This window comes from Osmia lignaria, chromosome 7, assembly GCF_051020975.1.
Source record: "Osmia lignaria lignaria isolate PbOS001 chromosome 7, iyOsmLign1, whole genome shotgun sequence".
NCBI lineage: Eukaryota > Metazoa > Arthropoda > Insecta > Hymenoptera > Megachilidae > Osmia > Osmia lignaria.
Genome location: NC_135038.1, coordinates 5,334,100 through 5,348,333, shown reverse-complemented (window position 1 = coordinate 5,348,333; position 14,234 = coordinate 5,334,100). Strand labels below are relative to the sequence as shown.

At 30.6% G+C, this 14,234-nt stretch overlaps 2 protein-coding genes across 8 annotated transcripts; one reads left to right on the top strand and one right to left on the bottom strand.

The window, feature by feature from the left end:
• Positions 1–1,217: 1,217 nt before the first annotated feature.
• Positions 1,218–5,215, bottom strand: Zyx (lipoma-preferred partner zyxin). 2 transcript variants are annotated; one of them, XM_034324841.2, is made up of 7 exons: positions 5,037–5,215; positions 4,717–4,922; positions 4,309–4,447; positions 3,640–4,126; positions 3,226–3,563; positions 2,702–3,162; positions 1,218–2,626 (listed from the first exon to the last, which is right to left on the bottom strand). In XM_034324841.2, the coding sequence occupies exons 3-7, from the start codon at positions 4,441–4,443 to the stop codon at positions 2,374–2,376; spliced, it is 1,674 nt and encodes a 557-aa protein (XP_034180732.2). In that variant the 5' UTR covers positions 4,444–4,447; positions 4,717–4,922; positions 5,037–5,215; the 3' UTR covers positions 1,218–2,373. The 2 variants fall into 2 exon arrangements, with proteins under 2 accessions (XP_034180732.2, XP_034180733.2); XM_034324842.2 differs by having other exon boundaries at positions 3,640–4,102; positions 4,717–5,215.
• Mvl (solute carrier family member malvolio) lies at positions 4,443–14,231 on the top strand. Of its 6 annotated transcripts, XR_004581471.2 has the most exons (13): positions 4,443–4,719; positions 8,689–8,885; positions 8,964–9,086; positions 9,177–9,403; positions 9,469–9,607; positions 9,692–9,847; positions 9,973–10,131; positions 10,217–10,267; positions 10,349–10,731; positions 10,807–11,017; positions 11,096–11,166; positions 12,011–12,152; positions 12,482–14,231. XR_004581471.2 is itself a non-coding variant. In XM_034324838.2 (12 exons), exons 1-12 carry the CDS (start codon positions 4,653–4,655, stop codon positions 12,546–12,548), a joined length of 1,851 nt encoding a protein of 616 aa, XP_034180729.2. In that variant the 5' UTR covers positions 4,443–4,652; the 3' UTR covers positions 12,549–14,231. The 6 variants fall into 6 exon arrangements, 4 of the variants coding, with proteins under 4 accessions (XP_034180729.2, XP_034180731.2, XP_076545454.1 ...); XR_013062453.1 differs by lacking the exon at positions 10,807–11,017 and having other exon boundaries at positions 10,349–10,738; XM_034324838.2 differs by lacking the exon at positions 12,011–12,152.
• The last annotated feature ends 3 nt before the right edge of the window (positions 14,232–14,234 follow it).

Sequence of the window (14,234 nt, the reverse complement as noted above, 5' to 3'; positions counted from 1 at the left end):
CGGGAATGGAAATTTAAGGAAGATTTTTCGATGGTACACCCAGAGAAACGGAAAAAAAAAAATGCAATGAAAAATCATCCTATCACGGCATTCGGAGTCGCATGAGCCCCCCAATTTTTTTTTCTCGTATTGTGGTCGTACAGAGAACGATATTAACGTGTAATCGAAAATTAAAAAAAAAAAATTAAAAAAAACCCAGAGCAGCTCGTTTCGGCACCTATTTCTATGTATAATACACAAAAGGATATCTCCAGCAATATACATATATAAATACATATAAATATATACATACATATATATATATATATATTATAAATATTAACGAACGAAGAGAAATAAAAAAAAAAAATGTATACCTAATGGTATATATGAAATGCGAGTGCGATATGGGTGTGTATTTGGGTGTGCGTGAGCGTGAACTTGGATTGGTGGCTGTGACTATTGAGTGCAAGTTTAAAGAAAAGAGGAAGACAGTTTTACCTGTGTAAGCATACGTGTGTCAGGTGCATCGATAATGTTTCTCGCACGCTACACACGCATATGTCATACACGTATACATTACCAATGCATACATACCTACACATTATAATACATCTAATAAGAGAGAGGTAATAACGATGCAAAGTACGATTCTATGTTCAGTTTGGTACCGGTCTAAATAGATGAAACCTATGCTACGGAGCGAATCATTTAATTATAATCCAATGTACTAAATTCAACGTAGAATGGTGCTGATACGATATAAAATGATATAATATATACTTTGAAAAGTATATTATAATATAAAAGTCTAAGATAGATATTAGAGGGTATGAGTAGTTCAACATAGAGATATAATTGATGTATATTATACACAAGTGTAAGCGGTATGCTTTCTACGATTGTGGATTATCGTATACATAGATAGGATAATGTTGTACGATAAAGAAGCACGAGAAGTTTTTGTTATTACCAGCAGTTACTTGCATTCATTGATTTTGTTTTGTTTCTAAAGTAATATTACTTTTAACGCTATCTGAGTAAGGAACCGTTCAATGGTTTTATGTTTAAAAAAAAAAAAAAAAAAAAAAAACATCTATTACTTATGGTAGTTGAAAGTAGTGCAGTAACTGTAAATCATATTTAAACACGTTCAGTTTATTTCTTCCATGGGAAGATCGACAAAACACATTCCACAATCTACAAAGCATGCCTCCTAAAACACAGAAATTGATGTATTAAAAAAAAAAAACCATAAATTATACATAAAATGACATGTAGGTTGTACAACAAAAATCTATCTAAGTACTCAATGATAATAAAAAAAAAATATATATTACGTATAAGGGATGCATATATTTAAAAAAAACATTATATAGATGGATAAAACATAGCAAAGAAAAGGTATAGACTAAAATAAGTGTGAATCTCTCCTGCAAATATATAATAATAATAAAATCTCATAAATGATATAAAATATACAATGCTCCAGTACACATACATTGTATTTGTGAATTTACCTTTCTTGTTTAGTTTTGTCTATTTTCTCATTTTTCAGAACGTTAGAAGTAGTAAAATTGAAAAATTACACCTTTTTTTCTTTAATATATTGGATATTTTATTAATTCAATATTTATTCCAATAATACATTTTACAATTAAATCCTATTCACTATTTAGTCTTTTAATCTTCTAAATAGATAATATAATCTAAGGTATTTGCACTAATACACTGTATTCATTCTATCGTATCACATGTTTTACCGTAAAGCGGAAATCTAAATACATAACAGGTTCAGTATATTGGAGTATACACTTTACATATTTTTGATTAATAAAAACGAGCATATAAATTGCACATAGATTAATATCTTAACATTAGACATTGGAATTCATTATACATGCAATAATTTTCCTAAAATCACATCGATCGTCATAGCTGACGAGGACACTTATTTTGGGAAAGTAATTTTTGATCTTGACAACTGTGTCTGCATTTGAAAATTTGTCTAAAAATTATTTATTCATAGTATAAAGATATAAATTCTTGGAACTATAATCATGGCAGTGTGTAGGAAATAATAATTTACTTTGAAATTTGCTTATTCTCCTGAGTCACTGTTCATATAAACATACATTTTTCCAAAGTATTTCTAACACATTTCCGTAGAATTGTTACGAATATTTTGAGTAGTTTATCTTGTAGTATTAAATAATTAAAAAAGGGTATTCAAGTATGAAAAAAACTTGGACTAAAAAATTCTTTAAAAAATATGTATAAAGTGTTAACGTCTTTTCTAAGAGTATACTTGTCCATGTACGTTAAAAATTCGTAAAACGACAGCTACGAACGTAACAATATAGTATATGGCTCGAGTTATTTTTTTAATAAGATTTATAGTTCAGTCGTCATGTGTGATGTTAGCGCTTGAACGCGGGTTGCGTTACAACTTTTACACAATACGTGATCATCCAGAGGATAACATCCGCGTCCTTCAGAATCAGAAGAAAGAACTAACCCACAGTCCTCGCATTTGTAACACTGAATATGAAAACTGCGATCCAGCGCCACGACGCGTACAGTTTCATCCTGTCCTGGTTCTGGCATAATTGGTAATTTACAAACGCAACAGCGTGGTGCAAATTTCCTGCAGAAAAGCATCGAACGAAGTTTCAAGATATTATAAATATCTTTGATTAATAGCAACTAAATTGATACTTACTTGTGGAAACACTGTATACAGTGAATTTGATTGGTGGCGTCTACCGTAAAAGGTATACCATCCAAACTTTGCCCGCAAACTACACACGTGAAACAGGATGGATGATAAGGTTTTCCAGTGGCTCTTAGTATCCTGTCGAGTATCGGTCTCGTACAAACGCAGCATTTTTCTAAGGTATTCAAATAATCCTCTTCGCAATACGGTTTGCTTTCCAACGAGTAAGATGGTTTGCCTTCGGAGTTGGACGGTTTGCTTTCCAATGAATAAAACGGTTTACCCTGTAGATTCACTTTACAGATGCAACAGCAAAAGCATTCGATGTGAAACACCTTGTCCATCGCAGAGCAACCGGTACCTTCCCCTTCAACTTTGCGACCGCATTGCGCACAGATACCATAAATGTCGGTGTCTTCAGCATTATCCTCCATCCCCTGAACTAATAAATCGGTCAAAACATCCACCTGAAAGAAGTAACGATGAGAAATGTAACTGATCAAGATTTTAAAGAAACAACATCGACGTACTTCCTTAACCGGAGATACTTTTCCTTGCGGCTGAGTGGACGTAGCAGATCCATAACCAGAGTACATGGAATAATTACAAGACAGCTGCGATGGCGGTCTGGGATTAATTGGTTCGTATATGGATTCATATGTTGAACTGGATTGTGAGCTTGGACCATAAATATCATTCGGGTAATTATCAGATGGAAAATCTGTTTGGTAAGTGGCTCGTCTTAATTCACTATAGCTGGATGATACAGGACTTGGCGGAGGTGGCAGCTCTTCTGGTGGTGGCGGGAAGGAGCTACCCGGTACGCAAGGGACATATTCTGAGGGTTCTGGTGGAGGTGGTAAGTCATCTATAACACAAGAATATTTACAATTAATAAATAAATGAAATAGTGTACAATGATATCGTCCTTAAGATAATTTTACCGTTATTATGAGCAACAGGTAGATTACAATACGTATTCTCTGGTTTAGAATTCCACTGAATATTACTATAAATTATGTCTTTTTCTGTTTTGGCTCCAGTTTTATTAACTGGCATAGAAATGGGAGAATCTATATTACTATATACAACGTTTCTTGTTGATCTTGAATGATCTTCAACCGGTACTTGAGGGGCAGGCATATTTCCAATATTTGAATAGTAATTTTTTTCATCATATCCGTATTTTGGTTCAAACTTCTCATCTATTTGGTGTGGATAAAAGTTCTCATTATTTTGATAACTTTTAGGAATGTCTTTTCCATTTGTAGATGTTGACAGTGAAAATTCATTTTTTTCTATATTTAATGGCACATACGACGATGGAGAATTCATGTACAAATTTGAAGATTTCTCATTTGTTCCAGAATTGTTAAGTACTGTACTGTATGATGGCACAGACGGAACCTTTATAGTGTAACTTTGCGGTATCTGGAACAAATGTTATGGTATTAATTTCTATGTGACAATATTGTTAAAAAAAAATTTGTAAATCTTATAATTTTACCATTGATGTTTCCATATAATAATGGAAGAGACATGAAAAAGGAATACAAAATATTGTTAGAATCAAAGTAATTTCAATATTTAGCAATTTTTCATTATCTACTGACCTGAGGCTGTGATATTTTTGGTTTTGGGGGAACAGCTGGTCCCACTTTTTTACCAGGCTTAATAGTCTTAATGTTATCTCCATGATTGATTTGCAAGCTAGCAATTTGTTGTTCCAAATTACTCACGTTCGACATTTTTCTACAAGGAACAATAGCGTGCTTTTACTTAATGTTAAAAAAGAATATAGGCATTGATCGAGGATCAATGATTTAAAAAAAATTGCATTTATTGAGCAAATTATCTGTAAAACGTGTACGTAAATAGTTATTAGTGTTGTGTAACAGATATTGGAAACGTTATCATATAAAATTATCATCACTTGGATTTTGTGTCTATCAAGTAAATGGATATGCCACCTGCACATAATAAAATGGAACTTGAACCATTGAAACAATCAGTAAACGTACCTGGTAAGTGGTCAAAAATAATTCTCTTCTCGAATGTCGTTCCAGATATTTTTTTATATTAAAAAATGAACAATTTTTCGTCTCACGGAATCGTCAAATACGCCTCGTACATCTACTGTGACACAACTGAATGGCTGAGTCATAAATCCCTTATCTCGCAACTTTAGAAATTCCTTTACGGTGAATTTTCGGGCTGAATCGTACGCCTGCGATCACGCAATAACGATAAAATAATTCAGATGTTTAATATCTGAACGTCGAACAAGTGTTTGATGAACAATTGATGGGCACAAATCAGTTTAATAAATTTTTCATGTTACCTATCGCTTTCACGCGAGTCTTGACAATTGAAGTACCAACTTTATTCGTGAAAAAGCCATACCACGCCCTAACTAGCATGCAACGATAATTTACATTACAAAGCAAAGTAATTAAACTATATAAATGATTCGTCGAATCTAAATAATGGCGTACATGATACACGCATTAGGTAGTAGAAAAAATTTTGATTAAGATTTCGATAGATAAAAAAGTTTAATTTTCTATTGAATTACACGTATTACATTCGATAATTTTGCCATTTGAAATTCAAACAAATTGTTTATGTTTGACAAGTAGAATAACTTCATTTTAGTGTTTCTTTTTTTATTCTCTAATTATTAGTTTCCTCCCAGTGTTCAGAAAGTTGTATGAATTACATGCAGGTTAGCATACCGCGCCATTTTTAAATACATGTCATTGATAGCGAAAGTATTTTATCGTAGGTACATATTTCCTTTGTTTTGACAGTCTCTCTGTGAACATTGACATCTGTAAATTACGAAACAATTATTTCTGATATAGTGATACACGTGTATCATGAACGCAAGATCAAATATGTTCGTTTCCAGCGTTTTAACCTTATCGACCGCAAATGAATTATCTATTCTCCTAAGCAAAAGTAGTTATCTTCATCTTCGTTAAAAAAATCTATTTAAAGTCGTGAAATACCCACTGCAATACTTGTTTTACAGTTTACAAGTGAATTTACGAGTTATGTCCCATATGTTTCAGGGCCGAGGAAAAATGTTGGTTGTTAATATTTTATTTTTTATTTTAAACAGTATTGTCGGAAAAATAATATAATTCCGACCTCTGGAAATTAATGGGTTACAGTAAAATCTTCATAAAACATAAAACGGTTGTTAAATACAAAAAAAAAATTATGTTAATTACTATAATTCTCTTTTCGAGCGACAGGACATTAAAAAACATTTCTGTTCCAGTTTCCATAATGGCTCCTTTCTTGCTTTTTCTTCAAACAATTAGATAGTTGTCATAACATTCCTAGCGTAGAACAACATATTTTTTCTTTATCTTTTCCACTATTGTTAACCTAATTTATATTTGCGTTTGGTGTCAAGGTTTGGTTGTAAGGTTTTACCGATGTTGAAAGAACAAAAGTACATGTTTTTGTTTTTACTAGAAACTGTAGTCTTCGCTTATTATCACGTATGGATAGATAGGATCTGATGAATAGACATTGATAAATCTTTTACATCGATACATAACTACGTGAGTGACGATTAACACGGTTTCAATTACATTCGAGTATTAGATTAGATTTGTAAGTACAACTTATTAATTGGTACAATAGTGGTTAATTTATATTTTTAAATCTACGAAACAATATTGATCGATCAATGCATTTTATTGGATCTTTTTGAGGAAGAACAAATTCAGAAATCTTCATTTTCGAGTCTTTGGATTTATCCTTAAGACCATAAGCTAAACTGATAAATTTTTTTCAAAATGATTTCTATGTTTATTACATCTTTTTCAATTACCTTTTTCCCTGTGCAGAAACGTCAAAATAAGCGCGGAAAACATGAAAATTTTTCTTCTGGCATTGTATTCGATTTTCCTCGTTCGCGGGGATTACCACACGACGATGATTCATTTATGAACATTTGAAACAACTTCGAACGTATTATCCCAAATGATCTATTCGTTATCTCATGTGATGCATCTGTTTTTATATCGTTAACGATTAAATTTGATAGCGCAAATACGCAACGGAAATTCTTCATCGAAAAGGAACTTATTTTTAACTCGACTCTTGTTCGAAATGAAAAGGATTTCTATGGTGTAATTACGCGTACATACATTATATAATTACTCGTTGTTGCTCATGCGTTCTTATCTTGTATCTATTGTAAAGAAGAATCATTTGTCCGATAGTCGAAGTTAAATATTGTTACGAAGGTGTTTTCGATTTGAAACAAAAATCCAAAACAAACAATGAGAAAATAAAGTTTTACTCATCGACGAAAATAATTTTCGTAACAATTATAATAAATGTCATCGACAAAAGAGATTTTCGTAGAAATTATAATAAAGAAACAATGTTTATCTAATCGCAACACTGATTAGATCCCAAATTCCAATGTAAATATACGTGAGTATTAGCCGAGAGCTTATGAGATTAATATTGTCATTTTAATAAAGAGTAATGACTGTACTACTCGCGTTATCATGTTAATCGTAGATGGTAATTACAATCTTCCATCTTATCGAATAACGATCTCATTCTCATCGATTGATTGATTTGAATCGGATATCATTAATTCGAAGCTAACCGCGTCAACTTTCCCATTATCTTACGGTTAATTTTTAATTATGTACCGTTAAATCCCCCGAGTATTGCATCTCATAAGACTACTGCGAGAGACTACTTTCATTTCGCTTCCATTTATATTTAGATCTATATGTATTATCACGGTGATATGTATTTAATGATTTCAAGCAAACATTTCATTAAATATTTGCCGAGAAATTCTTAGTAAAAACAATTGTTCATCGTCAGATTTTTAACGCACATTGAATTCATCTGTTTATTTTTCGAGAGAACAAATGATATTCGACATCGAACGAACAAGGGGATACTCTTTTCGACTTGTAAAGGAGTAACGTCGAGTTCCATGTTAAGTTTGATTAAAGAATTAAAGAGCCATCTATGATTTAAATGGCGTTTAGCTGACTCAGAAGCTGCATATATGTTAATGTTTTCCAACAAAAGCAATTGATAAAAGCTACTGCGATGGTTCTTTGACTCTTGAGAGGAACGTTTGATAGTAATCGAACGGTATTTTGATAAATGAACGACACTTTGGTAAATGCATTCTGTAAATGAGAAGCACCAGTGACACAGATACGTGTTCGCAAAAGTTCGAGGCCACTGGAGATGTTAAAGAAATTAATCATCGGTCACGATAACGAGAGACGTCGGACAAGGGTTATTTAAATTCAACTATTCTCGTCTGAAGTCATGTTTCACAGGGGCATTCTATGACGTTATCGAATAATTACATGCACTTTGTTACACGAATTCTAAACTATCACTGAATTTGGACATCCCCGCCATTAAATGTATTCGGAAATTATTACACAGAGAGGGGGAATGTCCGAGAAAATGATTGTAAGTTCTGTTCATTTGCTGTCCTGCTAGTCGATGGCCTCACTCAGTCTCTTACAGTCTCTTAGTAGTCTTCGTACGAGTTGGGTGCTATCATTTTCTTCTGTTATGTTTTCATTTTAATTAATACGGGCCGGAGTTTTATTTCTTTTTTATTTTAGGGTAAGGTATTATCTAATCGACTGCTCTGATCATTTTAAAATGAACAAAATTTAACATTAACTGCTGTATTATTTAATAAAGTCTTATTGCATGATTAATAACAATGTCGAAATATCCATTCCTTTCTTTTCTTATTTAATGCAATTGCAGTAGGTCTTATTTTTAAGTATTTGTTGTACTTATTATCATGGTAATTGAATTATTGAATTTGAATGGATTTAGAAATTATGTTGCATGTAAAACAGCTTGTTATTTTTAATTTAAAATATAGAACAGTTGATTTTGTATATATGCATGTGTAATTTTTCTTAATATGAAATTTGTTTAGCAATATTAATGGAAGGTTTGATTTTCAGACGAATCTTATCAGTGTACTATGCAGAATAGTTACATTATCGAATCCAATAATGATTCAACAGTCAGTACAGTGCCTCATCAGCATATGCAGGAAGTGCAGAACAGTAGCAGAGCAACAGAAAGTACCTATTTGACGCCGAGCAGAAGTCAAACATATTTTGCTGATGAAAAAGTTCGGATTCCAGACACAGATAATGTAATATTGAAACAATTAATTTTCATATTTATGAATACTTTTCTTTATTGTTCTAATTTAAATGTATTTTTTTTATAGAGCATATTTAGTTTCAAAAAATTATGGGCATTCACGGGTCCTGGATTTTTAATGTCCATAGCTTATCTAGATCCTGGGAATATAGAATCTGATTTACAGTCCGGAGTAGCTGCTAAGTATAAAGTACTGTTTGAATTAACAGCTTCATGGATTAGCCATTTTATTTCTTGATACACTTATTTTATCTTGTTTGTTTTTTTTTTTTTTTTATAGTTATTATGGGTATTACTAAGCGCAACAATTCTAGGTCTTGTTATGCAAAGACTAAGCGCAAGGCTCGGCGTGGTAACAGGTTTGCATCTAGCAGAAATGTGTTACAGACAATATAAAAAAGTACCTAGAATGATTTTATGGATAATGATAGAAGTAGCTATAATTGGTAGTGACATGCAAGAAGTAATAGGAACAGCCATTGCTCTGTCTTTATTAACGAACAAAGCGTAAGTGACAAACATTAAAATCGTATATGTTCTATTTTATAAACAAAATATGCGATTTATTTCAGGATTCCTATATGGGGCGGCGTGTTAATCACTGTAATCGACACTTTTACGTTTTTATTATTGGACAAATATGGTTTAAGAAAATTGGAACTCTTTTTTGGATTTCTTATCACAATAATGGCTGTTACCTTTGGTTACGAGGTAAATTTTCATGACCATAAATAAAGCAACAACAATGTAATTTATAGTACACTTTGCTAATCTCATATTTTACAAATATTTCAGTATATTGTTTCCGCACCCCCGCAAGATGAAGTGATTAGCGGAATGTTTGTACCTTGGTATAAACATTATGACAGTAATATGTTACTACAAGCCGTTGGAATTGTTGGTGCAGTCATAATGCCACATAATTTATATCTTCACAGTGCTCTTGTTAAAGTAAGGAAAGAACAAAGAGTATAAATAGTCTTTTTCATGAAGTTGAAGAAGTAGGCATTCTGACGTTTCAAATGCTTATGCGTTTATGAAATGGCGGATTTTCAATTCGATTTTACAATTTTCAGTCAAGGGACATCGATCGTAGGGAATACAAGAAAGTTCAAGAGGCAAATATGTATTATTTTGTCGAAACCTGCATTGCGCTTTTAGTTTCTTTCATTATTAACGTTTTCGTTGTCGCGGTGTTTGCCCATGGTCTTTATCAAAAAACGAATCTAGAAGTTGTAAGTACACAAAACAGTTATGAACCGTAATCGAAGCCTTGAAATATTATTATCTGTATATTTATATCTATTCAATACATTTCAGTATAACCTTTGTGAAGCAAATAACTATACTATGGGAATGGAAACATTTAATGTAAGTAACAATATAGAAATCATTCTTTTGTATATTGATGGTTTATTAATTCATTATTGTTCTTAATTTTATTAATTACAGAAAGAGAATACAACGATATCAGTAGATTTAAACAAAGGTGGTATATTTCTTGGGTGTGCCTTTGGTGCGGCTGCAATGTACATTTGGGCTATTGGTATTTTTGCTGCTGGCCAGTCTTCCACAATGACGGGAACATACGCAGGACAATTTGCGATGGAAGGTTTCTTGAATCTCCAGTGGGCTCGTTGGAAGCGAGTTCTCTTCACAAGAATGATCGCCATCGTACCTACTTTTCTCGTTGCATTCTTTAGCGATATAGATAATTTAACTGGAATGAACGACATTTTAAACGCTATTATGACACTTCAGTTACCTTTTGCAACGTTACCAACAATAGCATTTACCAGTAGCGCTCAAATAATGGGTGAATTCAAGAATGGAATGTATGTAGTAAGTTTTCTATTTTTCTTATTTTCTAAAATTCATTTTATTTCTAACATGGAGTTTTTTCATTTTAGAACGAATAAAATTGTTGCAACAACATTGTCTGCTGTTGTAATAACCATAAATATATATTTTGTAATAATTACGGTTCGGGAAGATTTACCACATCACTGGACGGTGATACTTGCAATTTCTATTTATTCTATTTTGTATCTTCTATTCTGTCTTTATCTTGTCATTCATATGGCTGTGAGCATGGGTGCAAGTTCTCTCAATGAGTACTGGGTATATATCAACCAAGTTACTAATATCGCTAATAACACGTTCTGTTATTAAACATTTTATTTTTAATATTTGTTTCAGTTTGTGAAAAAATATATCGGAAGTCCTGTAAGTACAACACTTGGATTATCAAATCCTGCTGTGTATGCAAGGTAAGAACATTTACATATCTCGGGACTTTTTTAATTGAGTTACTCAACTATTTTGTAGTATTTATTAGGTAGAAATAGAAAAGAAAACTATTTTTTCCGTTATATAATAATATATGTAAAGAATGTAATTAACAATATAATATAACACAAAGAAACTATGTTAATAAATTATTGTTATAAAAATTATCAAAGAAATTCTTAGGTTGTTCAATACTCACACTAATCATGTGATATAATAACTTTAATTACCCATTTTTTGAAAGAGTTTGTATTAGTGCATGTGTGTTATCAATTCCTATCATGCTTAAGAACAACCTACTATTGGTATATAACTATTATGGTAACAAAGGAGCCTTATTATGTGTTCATCAAAATTTTTATTTACGAGATTTCGCTTTTGGGCTCTTTGATCTTTGTGCAATATTTTATCAAATACACATTATATAATTCATAGTATTAATCTGATGCTACGAAAGTATACTTGCATTTATTCGTTGAATATAATGTGTTATATGTGAATATATGTATGTGTTAAGTAGACAAATTTTGTTTATCCTATTAACAATGTATACATTTTATAATAAATACTAACATATGTTTTGCATACAAGCACTGTGTTGTGTCCTATCATTCAGCACGTTTGGTATGAAAAACTAAATGCACTGTGTGTTGTTACTATTTTTGGATATCCTGGTTTACTATGTTTTTGAGGACATTGTTCAACGAGCATGTAATCATCTTATGCATACATCATTTTAGCAAAAGAATTTAAAAAAATTTTAATTATTATTTAAGTATGCACTATGTTAGTTAAGTTCTTGAATTATTCCTTTTTCATTCATAGCTTCTTCAATGTATCAGAAACATCCCTAAACATATAATTGAGTTTGCTTCATAAAAGTTCTTTAAACAAGTTATTCTTCTAAATTCAAAATGTGCATATTTTAAAACAATTGCAACATCATCCGAGTTCAACATTATTCATGGTATGTACTCCCGAAATTCATTTATTATTTAATTTAAAATTAGTTCGTATTTTTTCCCTAAGTATTTACTTCTTATTTATCAGGTTTATTTTATCATGCGTGTGTTCATTAAAATTTGATTAATGATTTTTTTTTTTTTTTGAACAATTAACCACGTATATTTTCATTGCATGTTCGTTTTTAATGAGCGAAAGGGTGGGCTTTCGATGTTAACTTAATTTTCAAAATTTTCTAACAGAAGGTAAGAATCATATATTTTATTATTGCAGTATATTTAATGTCCTCTATTTGGTAATTACGAATGGAGATGATTATTTTTAACATTTCAGATCGAATCCTGCATTTAACATTCAAGAAAATTGGACCGGAAGTTTCTCTGCAATACCGGAAAGCTAGTTATTTATTTTTATTATAGAAATACGGTAAAGTGTATAATACTCATGAATCGTGGCTCATATTTTTTTAAATTTTTAAAAATTGTACAAAATTAAAATCTAGAATTTTTCAATTGAATTGTACTTTTAAATTCTTTTATCTGATATATTTAAATATTGACGTATTATATACAAGACAATTACATTTGTACATACTTATACTAATTGTATAATAAAATAATTTAATTCCTTAAAAGTAACCGTGTAAAAAAAAAATGAAAACATTTGAATAAATATAATTTAAAAGTGCAAAATATGTGATATGTGAAAAGTCAATAATATTATTTGCAATGCTAGTTAGAAATATTGAACCTTCATGTTTACATGTATACGGGACGTTTAAATAGTAAATAACACAGACTTGGGAATCAGTTTGCTCCCGCCCGCTGTAGAGGACGGATCGTTGTTGGTATGTAGAAATACTTTTGAATTAAAACTCTCATTCTAAACGAGCGTACAATATTTTTAACGTCCATTATTAAAACGAATAATAATACTAACATCTGTATTGTTTTAAATATTTGTTTTATTCACTTTCAAATGTCACAAAAATATTTCAAATAGGATACGATTTATATTTGTACATATATCATAATATCAATCGGTTACATATTATAGAGGAAAATAGTTGAGTTAGAAAAAATTTTAAACCAATATTCGACTCAGGCAAAACGTCATTCATTTTTTGGTTTTGAGTATTGTCTATTTTTTTTAAGTCCAATTCATCGCGTGTTTCAAACGTACTGTTTACAAGTTCTTTTGAAACTAAAGATAAAAAGGTTAAGACATATGTTTCTATGTAAAATTAATATTTCTCTTTAGTTCTTGTAACTTAAGAATAGTATGACTAGACATTTCGTAAACTATGGCAAACATATTTTTAGATTTTATTATATTTAAATGTTTTATACTTGACATCAATACAAATTCAATTACAATGTACAGTAAAATTGAATAACTGTTAATTTAATTATATAAATATAATGTATGGTAAATAATGTGCACCCTGAGTGAAAAAATGTAAAATAATACAGTTGTTTTAAAGAAGTTATAGAAAAATATCTTTCATCAATATATCATTAAAATTTGTATCTTTCCTCTGTATTACCATACATTATTAATTAGCAAATAACTTTTAATACTTCTTCTGTAATTAATTCGTAAACATTTTTATAGATCACCTTTACATATTTTTAAAAATCACAGATAACATTTTTATGTTTCTAGAAATCAATTTAAGTAATATAGTGCTTTGCAATCACAAAAATAATTAAGAATCTAATACAGTTTTATCAGATCATTAAAAATTCTTATAAAAGTTGTCTTATCATTTTGTCTACTGTTTCCTCTATATTCTTTATTTTTCATCGATTTAGATTTGCAAACAATTAAATACGTATCGATGTATTTACCTGTATTTAGTAAACTGAAATATTTTATCAGTGATAAGAAATGTCTAAAATGTATAAAAATTTTTTTTTCTCCTAAATTTGTATTTTAGAGATGTATCAGACTTTTGCTCGTGTTAGCAATTTATTTGTTAATGTACGTCAAATCAAATGTGAATTTATAATTTTCCTTAGTTTTGTTAATCGTCTAATTTTGAAGACATTGATTGTTACGGTAGACGTAATATGTATATTATTCT